This window comes from Sceloporus occidentalis, unplaced genomic scaffold, assembly GCF_023333645.1.
Source record: "Sceloporus occidentalis isolate IW3139 unplaced genomic scaffold, rSceOcc1.0.p SCAF_97, whole genome shotgun sequence".
Lineage (NCBI taxonomy): Eukaryota > Metazoa > Chordata > Lepidosauria > Squamata > Phrynosomatidae > Sceloporus > Sceloporus occidentalis.
Window position 1 is genome coordinate 2,973,894 of NW_028317077.1, and position 18,824 is coordinate 2,992,717.

The following is an 18,824-nucleotide window of genomic DNA, read 5'->3' on the forward strand; positions in this document are numbered from 1 at the left end:
ATTTAATTTTAATAGACACAAACAAGGACATTTCTATGTGACCCCAAACTTTTGAGCCATAGTGTATGTATTTCTAAAAATACCTTCTATTATCTTACACTATGAAATGTTATATTCTTCATGGCTAACAAAACAGTCTGGTTCTCCTACCATACAACGTACACCACTAACCAACATTTTTCTTCATTGTCAGAATCCCCATTTATCAAAATTAGTACAGACATGGCTGGTCCTTTTTTTCTTCTGTCCCTTTACTTAACTCGTATATTATCCACGGTTTGTGTTCCTGGGTGTATCATTGTGAAATTTAATTTTTAATATCATTTCTTGTTATAATAATTTTTTTCATGTGTAATATAAACGTAGATAATTGTTATTATTATTAATTGCAAAATACATTTACCAAAAAATTTGAATGACAGTGATTTTAGTCTCTCTGGGATGTTAAAACATATAATGTAAACCTTTGCTTCATTTATAATTAAATGAACACTTAACGGTCATGTGATGCAAAACCATGCTGTTCTAGGTTGTTGCCATCGAAACTGATTTTTTTTGTTTTATTTATTCATTTTTATTTGCGTAAACATTAAGAAGAATGAATAAAATGGCAGTTCTGCTAAGGGTTATGTTAAGTGTATTAGTCCAATATTTTGTACAAGTGGAACAGCATCTTTAATCCTTATTTGGCGCTATAGGCTTCGTCTACGCAAGGAAGGAACGCAAATAAACAATTTCTTTTAATAATTTCTTCTGGGAAACAGGCTTATAGAACTTGTTACCTATCTCTTATATCAATGTGTTCTACAGGAAGATCCACGACTCAAATTCCCTGTCCACATGAGAACTAAAGCCTCTTTAAATCCCAATGACTTGGGTCCTCTACCTGTAAGTACCTGCTCACCTGGATGGCCCCAGACTGGGGGGATGCATGGATCTGCTCCCTAGCGAGTAACGCCATAGGATCAGAACCTTGTCTTCCTGTTTTTTGCCTGTTTATTCCTCCTTTTATTCCTTTTTCGTGTTTATTCTTCCTTTTACTCCTTTTCATGTTTATCCCTCCCCTTTGCAAACTACTGCTTCCAGGTTATTTGAGCTGGGGGGTGCAATACTTTAGAACAGGTCTTTTGCTGCTGAGATAAAAATTGCAAACTCTCAACAATTGACTTTTGCTTCTTTATAGATCTTTCTTATAAAATGCTCAAGATTGTAAGCTTGCGAGCCGGGCTCTCTCCACCTAACGTATCGGCTTGTCGTAGTCTGTCAATTCTCGTCTCGTCAGACCCCTTGAATATATGTATTGTATTAAGCGCTGCGTAAACTGTTGGCGCAAACGAAACGCTGATGTTTTGTTTATCCCAGAGCAGTGCCGTAAGGTCTTGTAGGTCTTCTGCAGCTTCTCTCTCCATCCACCCATCTAACCTGTCTGTCCGATACTAGAAACTGTCTCTGCTCTCATCGTGTTAAAGCTCTCATGCAGTTCGGTATCTAAATGAAATTCTTGCTCTCTGATCTCCGACGTAACGTGGTTATCTGTTCTCGCGCAGCCTGGCTGGGAGGAGAGAATCCATCTGGACGGGAGGACGTTTTACATCGATCACAGTAAGTAGACGCCACGGACCTGTCTGTCACGCGGCCTCTCTTGTCTGATAAAGTGTAAAGCACTATGAAAGCCATGTAATCTCACTCTTTATTCAGGAAGCCAAGTGTTGAGATGCGGACAGTCTGGTACAAGATGCTCAGTACCACCCTACGGTACCGTACACTCTTCAAAAGAATGCTTTGAGTTGGCTTACTAAGGCGTTGTGTTAATTTTAATATGTGAAACATTAACATTTGTTACACAATCATTATAATATATATATATATGTATTTTAAAATATATTATAAACATATATATTGTAGGTCAAATAATATGAAATTCGTTTTAAGAGCACCAGTGTATGGAAAATTAAAACACAAAAGCCTTAAAATTAGACAGTTGTGACATACAAACCCCCCCCTCGGCATGCATTCGTTTGAAGTGTTAAAACCGGAACTCTTTAAGAACTTTATTTTCTGCTAAAGGCATGTTTTATTCGGATTTACACGTTAATACACATCTGTCTGCGTTGTCTCTTGTTTTTTTTAATTATTATTATTCACAATATTTTAATCAAATCGGGTTTTTCATATAGGTATTAATCTTTTTATTTGATACGTCGGTATCAGTTCAGTGAAGTAGAAATGAAGTTCTTGTTTCTTTACTGTTTGGACAAATTTATCTGCAGAATTGAATCCGACTCATTATGGGGGGGGGGGGTTTATTTTTTTTTTTTTGTAAATGCTCCGATTATACAAAATACTTTTAATGAGATATAAGGATCCTGATGAAACTGTCACGTTTACTTCTTCCAACCTCATTAAAGCTGATGTGTGAATATGACGGGGCTGTCACATCACCTCCTAACGGGTTCCAAATAGAATAATTGAATGGTTTGAGAGTGTGTAATAATTTTATTTTCAAGTAGAGGCATGCTTTTAAAAAAAAAAAAAAAAAAAATCCTTAAATCTTAATATTTCACAGCATTTTAGGAATGCATCACCTTTTTATGAAGAATAGCTAACATTGGCTGTGTATGACCGCCCTACTGAAATGGCTCCAGGGGTTTTAGGGTGACCACGTGTCCCCAACTGAACGGAATGGTCCCTTCTTTTTAAGTGTCCCAATCAAAACCTTTCCATTCTTAAAAGAACCCCATTGCAATTGCTTTTGATGTGAGCTCTGAGGTCGAGTTAGGACAAGATCCAGTCCGTATAATGGTTGAGATCCTATATTGTTTTCTACTCTACGATTGTGGTAATCTGATGCCCTTATTGGTGGCTCTTGGTAGTTCTTTGCCGGCTATTGGTCGTATTTTTCTTTAACTGATAATAGCAGAGGCTGAAAAAAATGGCGCCCCAAAACCCAGTGGTGTTCCTGACTACCAAAAAGGAACCGCGGTCACCCTAATTCCGACAGTGGAACCTTGTGTTCTGCACGTATAAACCAAGGTGGTTGTTATTACCCCTATTGTAACATAAGCTTGTGTATTTCATTTGCAGACAACAAGATTACCCAATGGGAAGACCCTCGGCTGCAGAACCCGGCCATAACCGGCCCTGTAAGTATACGGCGGGGGGCTCAGAATATTTTCTGATATCTAGACTTTCATGTCTTTTCTCAAAGCCGTTGAAATCTGTTTAACGCGGGGGACCTCTCTTAATCCAAATATTACAAATACGTTCCTTTGGTCTTTCAGGCAGTTCCATACTCAAGAGAATTTAAGCAGAAATATGACTACTTCAGGAAGAAATTGAAGAAACCCGTAAGTAGCAAACAGATTTAAGTTATTAAAACAAATTTTAAGAATATAATCTGTTGCGTTGATTTTTTTTTCTTTTCAGGAAAGGAAGAAATCCTTAGAGATAAAGCGAAAAAATATGCAATTTTATTTTTTGTCAGTATAGAAGAGGCTGATTGAAAGAATGATTGTTGTTATAGTTTTATGTTTATATTTTTCTTATCAAAATAGGATAAAAGCCTTGCTTGTCCTGAAAACAATCTATGTAATTTGCATTGGCAATCTAAATGAGAGAGAAGGAATATATGGTAATAGCCTTTGCCCTTTAGTGGATTAACTCCCATCACTTTCAGCCTTCTGATTGTCAGGCTCAGCCCTTGTTTAACAACATCCCTGTTAATAACAAAAATGTGTTAATTTTTTGGCTTCTTTTCTTGCAGTAACTTAATGCGTCCCGTTTCCCCCCCCCCCCCCCGGTTAATGAAACAGACGTAAATGTTAAAGCGTGTTGTCATCGTGAAATAATTAGCATAATCATCCTGACAATTATCCTCATTTATCATTAAGGAATAAAACTACCCTCAGTGGAATAATTGTCAGACGTCACTCTTATTGACAATCTGAAAAAATACTTGGAAAAGAACCTTTGACGCTCTTATTGTTCAAAACAGACTTGGTTTATCCAATGAACAACGAGTGAGAAGCAACAATGAACGGAATCTGGGGGAATACGACCAATAAAATAGAAAATCGTACTAAATAAAACAACCCCCTGATATAAAATCAATATACGATCACCAATTCATGCAAAGCAATAATAGTGCTGAAGAAAATTGGTCCATTTATTATATTTCTTTTATATTTGTGGTCCCTTCCCCCCATACAAGTCACTGCCTCTATCCTTGTCTACGGAGCATCGCAGGGGTTAACAAGAACGGAAATCCACAGGATTGCGCCAGGAGTTAGAGGTCCGTACGAGCGACTCTATTGGTTGTCGTTCATTGGTTAATGCTACAAGAGGCCCCTGCCAGCGACCAATAGAGCCGCTCGTACGGACCTCTAACTCCTGGAGCCTCCCCAGGCATAGTTTCAGCGTCGGGTTGGCTGGCGCCCAAGTCTAGTTTACACTGAAAAAGCGCATATTAACCCCTTAACGACAATTGCCGGTCCTGGCACGACACGGAAAAGCATGTGCTTTACGACAATTGACGTGCCAGGACCGGCACGTCTTTAAACGGGTGCAGAAAGCGATCTGTTTTCGCTTTCTGCACCCAAAAAACGTTGCTGAATGCCTCGACCTCGAGGCATTCAGCAACGCCGCGATCGGAACGAAGGGGCCATCTCTGGCCCCTCCACGGGGCGCCAACATCCGCCATACTTTGTATGGCGGCGGACGCCCGTTTTAAAAGCGTTTAGGAGGCGATCGACGATCGCCTCCTAAACTTAAATGGTGTCGCTGGAATGCCTCGATCAGGAGGCATCCAGCGACACCAAACACTTACCTTTCGATGGGCTGTGACCGCTCCGGAGAGCGGTCACAGCCGCAGCTGCCGATGATCTTCGCCATCAAGCAAGATGGCCGCTGCCCTATAACAGGAACCAACAAATTTTAAAAGTTCGCTAGATGGTCCAGACCATCTAGAGAACTTTGGCTCCACTTGCAGGTTGAATACAGGTACTGCATTCACCATGCAAGTCAATGGAACCCAGCTTTCTAATCACAGTGTGATTAGTAAAAATTAAATTAAAAAATAAAATAAAATTAATAATAATTAGAATAAAAATAGTAAAAAACTAGTAAAATGTAAAAATCATTTCCCACTGATGTCACTATCAGGGGAACCTCCAAGTTGAAAAAAAATGTTAAAATTTTTTTTTTAAAAAGACAAAAAAAATATATATATATATAAAAAATATATTTTTGTGAGCAAGTCCTAAAATTAGCATATTAGCTTAAAACAATTCTCGCATGGAAAGAGTTAAAATACTGGCATATTAAATGCCCGTGGGGTGTCTACTTTTAAAAAAGGTATGATTTGATGGGGTAAATTGAATTGGCCAGGTTCAACAACGTCCCAATTAACACCGGGGGAAGGATGGCCACACATCTAATTTCCAATTAGAAAAATGCACACGTACCAAATGTGGCCTTTTAGTTCCCACAAAAATGACAAACCCATGCATGTGGGATATCACTGCACTCAGGAGATGTTGCTGAACACATTATGGGGTGTCGTGTGACAGCGGCATATACCAGGAGCTGTAAATTCATACATAAAGTAGGTGTGTGTGGGAAAAATACACACACAAAAATATTACTGCAAACTTTGCTGGTGGTAAAATGTGTGCATGCAAAGAGTTAAAATGCCAGCATTTAAAATACCCTGTGGTGTCTAGTTTTGAAAAATATATGGTTTTGTTGGGCACACTGAAATGGCCCGGCTCAAAGATGTACCAAATAGGGCATGGGCAGTGGATCCCCAAATGCCAAAGTTCAACATTGAAAAATGCGCATGCCCCAAATGTGGCCCTTTTGCCCCCAAACGGCCAGGCAAAATCATTCATGTGAGGTATCGCTGTACTCAGGAGATGTTGCTGAACACATATTGGGGTGTTTTGTGATAGTGACATATACGAGAACTTTTTAATTCATACCTGAAGTAAAATGTGTGTGGAAAACCAAATGCAAAAAAATGACTACCACAAAGTTTGACAAAGACTGGTGGTAGATATGGTGCATGGAAAGAGTTAAAATACTAGCATTTGAAATACCCTGGGGTGTCTAGTTTTCAAAAATATATGGGTTTATTGGGCACACTGAAATGGCCCGACTCAAAGATGTACCAAATAGGGCATGGGCAGTGGATCCCCAAATGCCAAAGTTCAACATTGAAAAATGTGCATGCCCCAAATGTGGCCCTTTTGCCCCCAAACAGCCAGGCAAAATCATTCATGTGAGGTATCGCTGCGCTCAGGAGATGTTGCTGAACACATATTGGGGTGTTTTGTGATAGTGACATAAACGAGAACCTTTTAATTCATACCTGAAGTAAAATGTGTGTGACAAAACAAATGCAAAAAAATGACTACCACAAAGTTTGACAAAAACTGGTGGTAGATATGGTGCATGGAAAGAGTTAAAATACTAGCATTTGGAATACCCTGGGCTGTCTACTTTTCAAAAATATATGATTTGATGGGGTAAATTGCATTGGCCGGGTTCAAAGATACCCGAAATGGCACATGGGGGGAAGAATTACCAGATTTGGAAAAAATGGCTTTGAAATAGCAAAACGCTACCTGTACTTAATGCTCCATAATGGGTAGAAAAAAGCAAAAAAACATAAAAACATTGGGTATTTCTAAACTCAGGACAAATAGTAGAATCCATTTAGCAGGTTTTTTCATTACCTTTTATAGATGAGTAAAAGATTTTTCAACTAAAAGTTAGAAACAGTCATTTTTTTCTAATTTTTTCACCATATTTTATACTTTTTTTAGTAGTAAATAATATGATACAATCAAAACAATGTCATCTAAAGAAAGCCCTTCTTGTCCTGAAAAAAACAATATCTAATGTGTGTGGGTTCAGTAAACGGGAAAGAAGAAAATTACAGCTAAACACAAGCAGCGCAGAAATGTTAAAAAGGCCATTGTCACGAAGGGTACAAAAAGTAAAATCAGCCTTTGTGACGAAGGGGTTAAAGGAAAACATACACTGTTGAACTCTTAACAAAAAAAAAATGAAATCATTACGCGTTTTTTACATATTTTTTCCAGAAATATGTTTAAATTTGAATGCATTTTTAAATGGATCTATATAAAATAGGGGTTTTTGAAATTTCCAAAATGTCAGTTTGGTAAACTATGAGTGCATAATATGCATTCTTAATTTAGGTTATTTTTATTTTTTTTAAATTAAGGTTTATTGAAGGTTTTTACGGCGTACAATAGTACTAAATAAGAATGGAAAATAAACGTATACAAAATGCGTCCTTTCCAGGTGAAAATTGCCAAAATACTTATTACAACTACAGACAAGCCCATGTGGATTATACACAAGGGAGACATTTAAAAAAAAAAAAAAATAAAATAAATAAAAATTATTTAAATTAAACGTTGCAGGAAACCTCAAATGCAGGACCAGTTTTTTTGTGCCTGCATGTAATTCGTTCCACCTCTCTAAGTGTCTTAAAATATGAGGTTTTATTCTTCTTCTTTTTTTTTTTTTTAATTTACCTTTTTTTTTTCTTCCCTATAATCATTGGTTGTAGTTATTTTATGGATTATTACGGTATTTGCCATATTTATTGAATAATCTCAAACAAACTTCCTGGGCTAATGTTTTTGGGGTTTTTTTTTTATCTTAGGCGGACATACCAAACAGGTTTGAAATGAAACTTCACAGAAACAACATTTTTGAAGAATCCTACAGAAGGATAATGTCCGTGAAAAGGCCGGACGTCCTGAAGGCTCGGCTGTGGATTGAGTTTGAGTCTGAGAAAGGCTTAGACTACGGCGGCGTGGCCAGAGAATGGTTCTTCCTTCTGTCCAAAGAAATGTTTAATCCGTATTACGGGCTCTTTGAGTATTCCGCAACGTAAGTATGTCGCTGAACGTGCGCGCCGTGCCCATCTCAATCCGGCTTTCATCATTTTCTATCATTATCGGTCGGAGAGACTTGAAATGAAATATTCCTGTAATTGTATAATCGGTTAAAAAAGACTTAAAGGGTCAAGACGCCTTAATGTCATGATGTCAACAGGGATCAAAGAAGTTAAAATCTGATCTCTTTATAAATTAATGAACTCGTTTATTTATAATTATTATATAATTATTCAATTTGTGGTATATAATAAGTAAACATCTGTCCCTTTTCCCATCATATTATAGTTAGTTAAAATACATGCCTGTCTCCCAAAATTTTCTGAAGATTAAGCTCTTTTTTTGTCCAAACAGGGATAACTACACCCTCCAGATAAACCCCAATTCGGGTCTCTGTAATGAAGATCACCTCTCTTACTTCACTTTTATTGGCCGCGTTGCTGGCCTCGCGGTGTTTCATGGGAAATTACTCGATGGTATGTACATTTTATATTTCTTACATTATACTGCCCTACATCAATTTAACCCTTAATAAGTCAGTGACTTCACTTGGAATTATGTAGGGCAAACCGTGTATAAAACGTATTTAGATTATTATTATTATCTATTGTTTTATATAGCGCCATCAAATTCTGTAGATCAGTAAGACTTCATGAGTGACCTCACTGATTGAATTATACATTATGCAGGGCCAGCTCAGCCATCCTTGCAGACATATTTATAGTTTGTGAGCTTTGTGAAATAAATGTTCTCCCCTCTGGCATGCAAAAGGTTAATGTAAAGAAATTCTAGGTGGTTATCCCACATTCTGTGGTTTATACTGTGATTAAGATTATATTTAATTATTTACTGTAATTATTTTAAGACTAAGTTACATTTTAGATTTTATACACCTTTTTTTCGTAGCAGTTATTTCCCAGCAGCCTGCCGGTTTTGGAATGACGATCGTCTTATTTATAGACATCTCTCTTAGTTGCTCCTGACAGCTCTTCCCAAAGAAGCTTCTCATGGTTTAATTCTCTTTATTTCTCTTAATTAGCAATTTATAATTTAAGGCATTGATCAGCAACACATTTTTTTTTCTCCCCGGGACAGCTGTACCGAACCTCCTGTGATCCATAGCTGGCATAGATGCAGATAGACAACCGCAAAGAATTGTTGTCATAATTGATAGACTTGATAATGTACAGGGATGTCCGGGAGTTGGAATTTTCTGCTCTTCTGCCAAGACCCAGAACACCTAGCTTTACAAAAATCTTCACTTAAAAAAAACAAACAAAAAAAAAAAAAAACTAATTTTTTAAAGTGGATTAGATATTTTTTCCAAATCCTAAATTTTATAGTTCTTTGCACAAAACAAAACTATACGCAACATATTTAGCACCCATTTAAAAAAAAAATTGAACGGAAATATGCAAAAATATATATTTTGTTATTTTCACTTAGGATTTTTTACACAGGTTTCCAATGGGAAAGATAAATTATGTTAAGCGACGTAATTGCTCCGCATGCATAGTTTCTTAATGTTTTGACTATTATGGGAGTAGTGCAAAGTGATATTAAATTATCTAAATAATTGTATTTCTTCAATTAACTTTGAACTATTAAGTTAATAATTAATTTTTACTCGTTATGTTGCTTGGAAGTCTTTTTGAGATATTTCTTGTAAGCAGATGGTATCCCCTGATGATGTCATGGTGATATCACTGGGGTCCTCATTAATTTTAAAATTTATTTTTTTAATATTTAATTCTGTAGCTGATCTCGTTTAATAAAATGTATTTATAGAGCCCAGCAGATCCCGTTGAGCTTTTACAATAGAGGAGAGTGAAAACTGACACAATTGCCAATAACATTAATGAACGTTAAGACATACGGGTACAGAGGGAGAAGAGGGACCTGATCTCGTGAGCTTACAATCTGTTATAAGGTTGATGGGGAGTGAGACGGAAGTAGAGGAGCTGCTTGAGGGCCATCGTGTCATAGTGATCACTTGTCCTTTTTGGATGTAATTATATGTCCCAATGGCAGGGACCGGACCCCTTTAAGGGCATGTATCGGTAATGAACGAAGAAAGTCATTAATGAATATATTTGGGGACATGAGATCCAAGACATTTTATGTTTCCTAAAAGGCAAGATCTATTAGTAAATGGCAGATAGGCGATTCTAACGGTACTTTCGTGCTTCTAGGTTTCTTTATTAGGCCTTTCTACAAGATGATGCTGGGAAAACAAATCACCCTGAAGGATATGGAGTCTGTGGTAAGTGATCGGATATGGAAGGAGAGAAGAACATTTTTAGAGAATAGAGTCTTGAGATCTTCTAATAGAATCTGGCGAACCCATAACTCCTGTGGCAGCGGGATAACTTAACATTAATAGTCACCCAGCTGCAGGGCTTCCCTGTAGTGGCGGAAACAGGCCTAGGGAGGCAGGTCTAGGGGAGTCGCAGTCCCCCTGCTACAAATCTGGGGGGTCTCCCTCTCGAGCGGTCAAGACCCCCAATGTCCCGCTGCACAATGGGCTGGTTACAGGAGAGATCTTTGCTGTGGAGGCTCTCCATAGATTGAATTAAAAGGAGCGCCATATTCCGGTTCATTGTATTCTTAAAAGCCTTTTAATGCATTCAGGATGCTGACTGCGGAGGGGGCATCTGGGGGCACTAAGGCAGCACCCAAGTACATACACCACTTCTTCCTTGCACTAATCTAGGGGAAGAGGCTCCTTTGCTAAAAGCTTACTTTCTGATCAATACGTATATATTAATGTAAATAAATTAAATTAAAACAAAAGATTATTTTCATTTTAAGCATTAAGATGTTACACACGGTTTCAATAACAGAATAACAGTTTTTGTTGTGTTTTTGTTTTTACTTATTTTTTACATTTTCTGCTTAGTTTTTTTAACCCTTTATAATATTGTTGTTGGTTAACTTTTGCTTTCCCCTTGACATTATAGGATAGTGAATACTATAATTCTTTAAAATGGATCTTAGAAAATGACCCCACTGAGCTGGATCTCATGTTTTGTATAGATGAAGAAAATTTTGGCCAGGTATGTTAAAGTATATATAAATATTAAAAATAATGTATAATCTATATTGTATATCTTTTTTCCTCATTATTCTGTTTGCTGTTTCATATTGTTAGATTAGCTGCATAATGGGAGTTGTAACCCAGTAGAACATTTAAATATTGCCCCTAAATCCCTTTCCTCTCTGTTAGGTTCGAGTGCCAGGTGGAACATTACCGCTCCCTTGATCCATACAAATTGCATGACCTGAGATTAATGTGTTTACTCCATGCATAGAGCGACAGACGAGTATTAGGAACACTTAGTAACCGAATGGAATAAACACTTCACTTTCTGGAGAGCTGCATCTCCTTTCAGATTCACAATAGAAATAAACTATGCGCATCTCATTCAGGAACATCATCTGTGTGTGAATGAAGATGCCTAAAGCCAGTAGATTCTGGTTAGTTTGGTGCAAAGTTTTAAAACGATTTTATGATCATAGCAACCCATGGAATGGCCGATCAGCAGGAATATATCGCCGATTGCTCTGGTGGTGATCATATTTTTATATATAACCTGTGGTAACAGTTTGATAGCACAGTAGTCAAAAATCTGGGGACCCATAAACTGATTTCACAAGTGAATGCGTAATCGTCGTTTACTGCACGCGTGTAGTAAAATATGTACTCCTCTAACTGAGAAGTTGGGGATCTTAATAATACTTCGCGTTGATGAGCTGTTTTTTTTTTTCTTTCAGACTTACCAGGTGGACCTGAAGCCAAATGGGTCAGATCTGGTGGTGACAAATGAAAACAAGAGGGAATACATTGAGTATGTGCTAATTTTTCCCTCCTCATTTAACTCAAAATAACATTTCTAGAGGTCCAAACTTGTTTATATACTTCTATCTATCAATCAATCATTTATTTCTCGGAAGTAATGAATGTTTAGATTGGAGTACCATATCTATGTAGATTATAGCTCATGATCCCGCAGAGTTCTGTATTAGAAGACTCATGATAAAACGTTGGTGTGAATATGGGCAAAATGGGTGCAATACCCTAGACTTTGGCAGAGCCAACATCCCATTGCCAGAAGAGGACATCCTTCAAGGGGGGAGCGGCTGTCTGTTGATGGATACCTGCTTTCTGTTATTAGATGTATTCACTAGCCCAGGATAAATCAGTGTCCCAGCTCCTTGATATCATTGTGCACAGGAAAAGTCCAATGAATTTGGACATCCACAATGCTCAGTGAATTTACGGGGCTGAAATGTTAATCTCTCCTTCAGTCTCCCAGATAAGCGAATTCATCCCAACATCCGAGACTGGAGCTGGTTTGTGAAGGAACGCAGGAGAGCTCTGCTTAGAGACAGATCTCCTGCTCGTTCCAGCGATCAGGTCACAGGGATTGAGGCTTCAATTGATTTGCCATAGAGAAAACTAGACGCTTGTCTAAAGGGCCAATTTGTTCAAAGCTCCATAGGAACCAAAACAGAAACAGCACAATCCAATTACAGTTTTTCCTTTTTCTTGACCGTGTCTTCCGAAGCTCCCCTATACTGTAACACGCTGTGCTTTTAGATATAATGGGAACCCTAATTATGCATCCTTAGATTTCTGGGGACAATTGGAAACAGTCAAAGAAGTGACAGAATTACTAGGGGACAAACTCCTCTGTCGTTCTATCCACGTAGAAAAGCAAATTGTCATTGATCGTGTCACAGACGAGGTTGATAACGTGCTACGTATATCACAAATTAAAATACATTTCATCGTTACACCGATACCCAAATCCTTATTTGCCAGTTAATTCATATTTTCGCTCTTACTACGTGTGTAAATAAATATGCTAAGGCTGTGGCCAGAGTCGTGTTGATTATTTTAACACATTATTATTATTATCATTATTTTTACAGCCTCGTAATCCAGTGGAGATTTGTGAACAGGGTACAGAAGCAGATGAATGCTTTCTTAGAAGTACGTTTTTTTCTTTTCTCGTTCTTATTTTCTTGTTGCTATGTTACGTTGGTTCTGTCGTACGTCGGTCCTCTGTTGCCTCCGTGCCGTGTATAAGGATGGATCATTATATCCCGTACCTTGCTGGCACCTTACACTGTCACTTTCTTACCGAAAATACCTTTCTTTTTTTGCAGGGTTTTACTGAACTCATTCCTATTGATTTGATTAAAATTTTTGATGAAAATGAGCTTGAGGTAGGTAGAATTATTATTATTTTTTTAATCTCATACAAATACATGTACACAAAAGTGTCTGGTTCCATATAATGTTTCTATGTAATCCTTGGCTGTCCCTCATTTTGGGTCATCTCCAACAACCAGGACAGGGCCATACCCAACGCTAACCAGACCAGTTCTTTCAATAGCTAAGATTGTTCTTTTAACTTATATGAACAGCGTCTCCCCTCCTCTCTTTGAAACACTCACCGGACGCTCTTTCTTCCACCCCCTTGATGGACCACTTGCCTATTTAGTTGGTTAGTGTGCCATAGTGCTGAATGGATGCCAGTACGGCACATCCGCCATGGCTACCTACCAAGAGGCTGGCTTTTATCAATGAAAGACCACTTAGAGGGGCATCGGTGAGGCAAACACGGCTTACCCTACCCCTGGAAAGTTGGCGTTAAGAAATAATCCATTGACTGTAGTTGCTCTGGTCTCCATTAGATCTCTATGTTCTCAGCACCTCCTGCGATATCTGTACCCGATGGACAAGCTCTAATAAGAAATCTTGTTTCCTTTCATCACCTCCTTGTACCTGACAGTAATCCAGAACAGGAGTGAGAGGTGCCGAGGAAGCTGGATGCAATAATAACTCCCTTACAGCTATAGATACTATAGCTGCTGCTTATCTTTAAGTGTTTATTGCCTATCTACCCCATCCTCGCAGTGCAGAGAGCGGGATATACAGCCTGTATCTAGTCTTTTCGAATATAATTCAAATTCTGTACGGTGTCTACAGTGAAAGTGAGGATGTTTTGTACGTCTTGAAAATGTACTGTAAGAAATCTCTCCAGCCTTTGGTTCGGCATTGTTGGGGGATTTTATGTGATCTAAGGAATAACGCGCCGCTGTAGAAGGCAGAAGATGGTGAACGCGGTACGAATGTTCCATGTAGAAGCTGGCAAAAGAGCAGCTCTCAGATTTATTTATTTTCTTAGAAAGATGTTTGTCCTACAGAACATAAACTTCAATTCAAAGTTTATAAAGAAAGTATTTCACCTTCTGGGGGTCTATAAAGCCTTATTTGTGGGACACAAATTGCAGTTATGTTGCCCTGAAAAAAAACATGTATCCAGCTACTAAGAGGCATAGTTATATTATATTACCGTATAAGGTAAAAATAAACTATTTTGGCATCGAAAAAAGGGTTTTTGGTAAAACATGATTATCACATTAATACACTTTAACACCTTTATCTTCATAGAGTATTGTATTTCTGAATATTTTATTTTATTAATACGTTTATTATTTTTTTATGTCTATATAGCTACTGATGTGTGGTCTTGGCGATGTTGATGTGAATGACTGGAGGCAGCACACACTGTATAAGAATGGATATTGCCCAAATCATCCCGTTATCCAGTGGTACTGGAAGGTGAGACATTTTAGATAAAAGTTGTGTATTGTGTATCTCTGAAGTTTTAGTTTAAACTGTTTATAAGTTCCAGGTAGAACTTATAAACCTTGCTTGTGTATAGGGGACCTTTTTAACTAGTATTTCAATTGCATGTAGCCACTAAAGCTCAATTGCTAGCCAAACCACCATTTGGGACTGGGTAACTAAAATAATAGACCTGGAAGGAGCAGTAGATAAAGTCTATATTTCAGTAAGGCGTCGGACGCTGGCACCGACAGAGTGGCCGTGAGTGTGTCAGCTACAGTTTAATGTTGACATTTTAAACAAAGAACTTGGGACGTAAAAATCCCGAGGCAGAATATAGTATTGGGAGCATTGTTCTGTCAGTGACAACAGGAGACAGGGGCTTGGGAGTAATTATTTCTGATGTCCTCAAGGTAAGCAGACAATGCAATAAAGTGTTGGGGGGGGGAGAGTGAGCAGGGTGCTGGGTTGTATGGTCAGTGGCATTAATAACAGCAAAAGGGAGGAGGTTCAGCACTTTACAGATCTCTGGTCAGACATCATCTAGAGTATTGGGGAGAGTTCTGGAGACCCCCATCTCCAGAACGATATCGACACATTGGAGAGAGTTCAGAGGAGGGCTACAAAAATGATAAATAGTTTGCAGGATAAAAATGATCAGGAAAAACGAAGAGAGCTCAATGTGTATAGCTTGGAGGAAAGAAGAGAGGGAGTGGGTATGATAGAAACATTTAAATACGTACAGGAGGGAAGCTTATTAGAAAACAGTGTGATTATTATTATTTTGTTGTTAACTTAATGGCCATCTGTTGCTCAGGGGACCCACCAATGAGGGGTTAAATGGCAGATTTGGGGACTGTTAGACTATCGAACTGCGTATTATAACCGCATATAACTCCGAGTGTAACAGCTGCTTCTGTTGTTATCCGCGTTCTCTGTAGGCTGTGCTGCTCATGGATGCCGAGAAACGTATACGTTTGCTTCAGTTCGTGACGGGGACATCGCGTGTGCCTATGAATGGATTTGCTGAACTATATGGTAAGTTGGCGTGTGCTGTGATCAAACTTTCACGTAACCCTCGCAGGAATTTATTAACTCAACCACAGCACTTGGTGGACAACTCACCCTGAAACTGAAAATTATTTTCTGCGAGCCTATCCTGGCCCACAGGCATCAAAATTAATTGGAATTAAAAACAAGACGTGGCGACAATCCATGCGGTATAATTAAAGTATATTCAGTTCCCGGGATGAAGGTCCCAGGGGGGGGCCACTCCTGATGCGTTTCGCCTACAATGGCTTACTAATAAGACTGAGCATAGTTGGCTCACGTATAAACCTTTGTAGGCGAAATTCATTGTTTGGTGCCTTAATTATACAGCATGTAGAGCAGCTGTATTCTTTTGTGATTAATTTATCTAATATATATATATTTTAATTAGTGATCAAATGGAATTTGAAGTATAAACCCAGCATAGGACATAAGTCATTGAAAGCGCTCTGCTTATGTATTTTATTATCCTATGTCTTCACGTGGCTCTGTGTGATGATTGTTCCCCAAAATGAGTTAGGACTCTGATCCTGTTTACTTCTCATTTACTTAACACCAGTGAACCCTGATGTTTTATGTAACTATTATTCATAATGTTCTTTCCTGTTCCAGGTTCAAACGGTCCTCAGCTGTTTACAATTGAGCAGTGGGGAAGCCCAGATAAGCTGCCCAGAGCTCACACATGGTGAGTAGACCTCAGCGTCTCAGTCATTGGTGTCTAGTGAATGTTAATGATGGCACTATCGCGTTTGATAAAGTTACGCTTGTTTTGAACATCCGCGACTTTAATAAACAAGGGAGCGTGCTATCTCAGGAAGGTGTTGCCGAGGCAATGCTTTACGGTCCAGTAGTTTATTAGATGACTTATTAGATGAGTTTTGCGGATCCATGAATTTGGCAGCTGGTGGCAGAGCGCGAGCGGAAGACATTAACTTCCACGTGAAAAATGAAATAATCATTGAAATGCAGGAGGCGTTAAATGTCTGCTCCCCTAACGCTGATCCCTTTTAGCTAATAATATAAGCATCTCGGAACGACTGGAAAAATTGGCGCCCTAAGAGTTTTGTATTCTTACCAGTTTCTGGAAACTATCTAAACTGGTTGTTTTCCGTCCATCGTTTCTACAGTAGTGATAAACAAAAAGTTTTTATCCATAATTCCAACAGATGCATTTTTTTTATATTTGATAATGTATCTTTAAAGCACTTGTAATTTTGTAAAGCCTTGATTTTTAAGCATTATGTATACTGTGTATATATATATATATAATTGTATATATAATTTAGGTGTAAAAAAAAAAAAAAAAAAAAGGAAAATGGGATAGGACAAGGTAATATGCTTAAATACAGTGGTTCTAAAGTCCGTTAACCAGTTAGCATTCCAATTAACCCTTCCAGTCCTTGAGTTGTGAAATTCATGCAAGCAGTCACATTTTTCATGTAAAAGTAGAGAAATCGTTTAGATGGAGAAATATATCCGCGCGCCAGCAATTTCTAAATGGTGTCAATTTGTTTGATGACATCAAAATGGCTCATGTCATGCCGACCCCGGCGCGGTGACGGGTCGATGGCAAACGCAGTCCCCTCGGCTTTAGCGATATGTGCGATCTACAGAACTTACATTCGCTTTCTTAAACTGAAAGCGTTCAAGCCAGAGATTTATTCATAAAAACGCAGAGTTCAATGGCAGGTAAGAACGGTTTGGCCCGTCTTGTCTGCCCGATTTGCCTGCTGTAAAAAAAACAAACCTCAAAAACTCTTCCCTGATTAACTCATCTTTTGTAGCGAAAAGCACAGATTTGGACTAAAAGGATTAAAAGACAGATTCCCCCAGCCCCTGGCGGCCCCACTGCCGGCTCCAGGCCCCTGGCAGCCCCAATGCCGGCTCTAGGCCCCTGGCGGCCCCACTGCTGGCCTCACTGCCGGCTCTAGGCCCCTGGCGGCCCCACTGCTGGCCCCGATGCTGGCTCTAGGCCCCTGGTGCCCCATTGCCGGCTCTAGGCCCTACATTCTGGGAAGGTGAAAGCTATTGCAAAATTAGCATTATTTAAACAATTTACTGCCCTGGAGTCTCCCCAAACCCCAGCCCCTGCCTGAACTAACCCACCAGCAAATAGGAATTAACTTGCAGTATTTGGAGAGTGGCAGATCTGCCATAATTTGTTTAACTTACCCCAGCGATATGAAGTAACGTTGGATGCTAATAGACCTTTAACAGCTGGTGACATTTAACCCCTTGTACCCAACTCTTCAATCAGTATTAACATCTCAAAAGCATGTATGGTTTACCCCGCTTTGGCTTTGGTGACGTGTTTTTCCATAGTTTGTCTCACGAGGGTTTTCTTTTCTCCTGTAGCTTTAATCGCCTAGACTTACCTCCATACGAATCATTCGAAGATCTACGCGAGAAGCTTCTCATGGCCGTGGAGAACGCTCAGGGATTCGAAGGCGTCGACTAAAGAAGAAACCGGGTTCCATCCTGCGGAGCGCCGCGAGCGCTTGGAAGCGTCAACAAAACGGACATTACCAGTGATTTAAAGAGGGACGGCTGTCAGGAAATAAATAGTGGCATCTATATTCATCAATATCGGTTTGCTGTATATAGATAATAGATATTTATTCTGCGACGGTGGACGAGGATGACACGTTTTGTGCCGTTGATACTTTGTGTCCGTTTACGCTGAAGTCAAATCATTTTCTCTCGTGATTTGCTACAACATTTGCTCTGGTGTCAAGGAAGAAGGAGGAGGAATGGACGCGGTTGCTCGTGAGATGCTGGACGCTGCTGGCACAAAAGGGTTTGCAGTTTTACCGTTTAAACTGATGCAGGAGAAACCGGTGACCGGCGTCGGTGGCCATCGTCCAACCACCCTCGATGCAGGTTACTCGGACGTCTGAACTCTAGAACTTGGACGACAGGCTTTGTACAGCGAGCTTTCCATTGTATGCTTAATGACATTTCAGGTGGACTTTATGTATCTTCAGACGCCCAATAACCCCTGGGGTGCCCGAGGGACTTTGCATTGCGAACCTTCTAGCATTCAGAGGTTTAATGTTTATTTTACATAGTTTGTGATGACAAAGAATGGAACTAATCACTTCACTGGTAGAGTATTAAAACCCAATGTTTACTTTTTAATTGATTTAAGATCTATTTTCAAATTTTATTTTCTTTCGAATTAAAGCTGGTACGCGAGCCATCTTTCT

At 39.0% G+C, this 18,824-nt stretch overlaps 1 protein-coding gene across 5 annotated transcripts in view; it reads left to right on the forward strand.

Moving 5' to 3' along the window:
- Positions 1–18,076, forward strand: part of LOC149284232 (E3 ubiquitin-protein ligase NEDD4-like) — a 120,200-nt gene extending 102,124 nt beyond the window's left edge. For 4 of the 5 annotated variants that reach the window (XM_089497041.1, XM_089497043.1, XM_089497039.1 and 1 more), the window contains 15 exons: positions 811–888; positions 1,548–1,602; positions 3,085–3,143; positions 3,282–3,347; positions 7,694–7,923; positions 8,283–8,404; positions 10,121–10,191; positions 10,889–10,984; positions 11,703–11,776; positions 12,864–12,924; positions 13,101–13,160; positions 14,455–14,562; positions 15,510–15,606; positions 16,231–16,303; positions 17,974–18,076. In XM_089497041.1, coding sequence (XP_089353167.1) covers positions 811–888; positions 1,548–1,602; positions 3,085–3,143; positions 3,282–3,347; positions 7,694–7,923; positions 8,283–8,404; positions 10,121–10,191; positions 10,889–10,984; positions 11,703–11,776; positions 12,864–12,924; positions 13,101–13,160; positions 14,455–14,562; positions 15,510–15,606; positions 16,231–16,303; positions 17,974–18,076 — 1,353 coding nt within the window. Of the gene's footprint in view, positions 1–810; positions 889–1,547; positions 1,603–1,698; positions 1,756–3,084; positions 3,144–3,281; positions 3,348–7,693; positions 7,924–8,282; positions 8,405–10,120; positions 10,192–10,888; positions 10,985–11,702; positions 11,777–12,863; positions 12,925–13,100; positions 13,161–14,454; positions 14,563–15,509; positions 15,607–16,230; positions 16,304–17,973 lie in introns of all 5 variants that reach the window. The other variant, XM_089497038.1, reaches the window with a different exon arrangement.
- Positions 18,077–18,824: the final 748 nt, after the last annotated feature.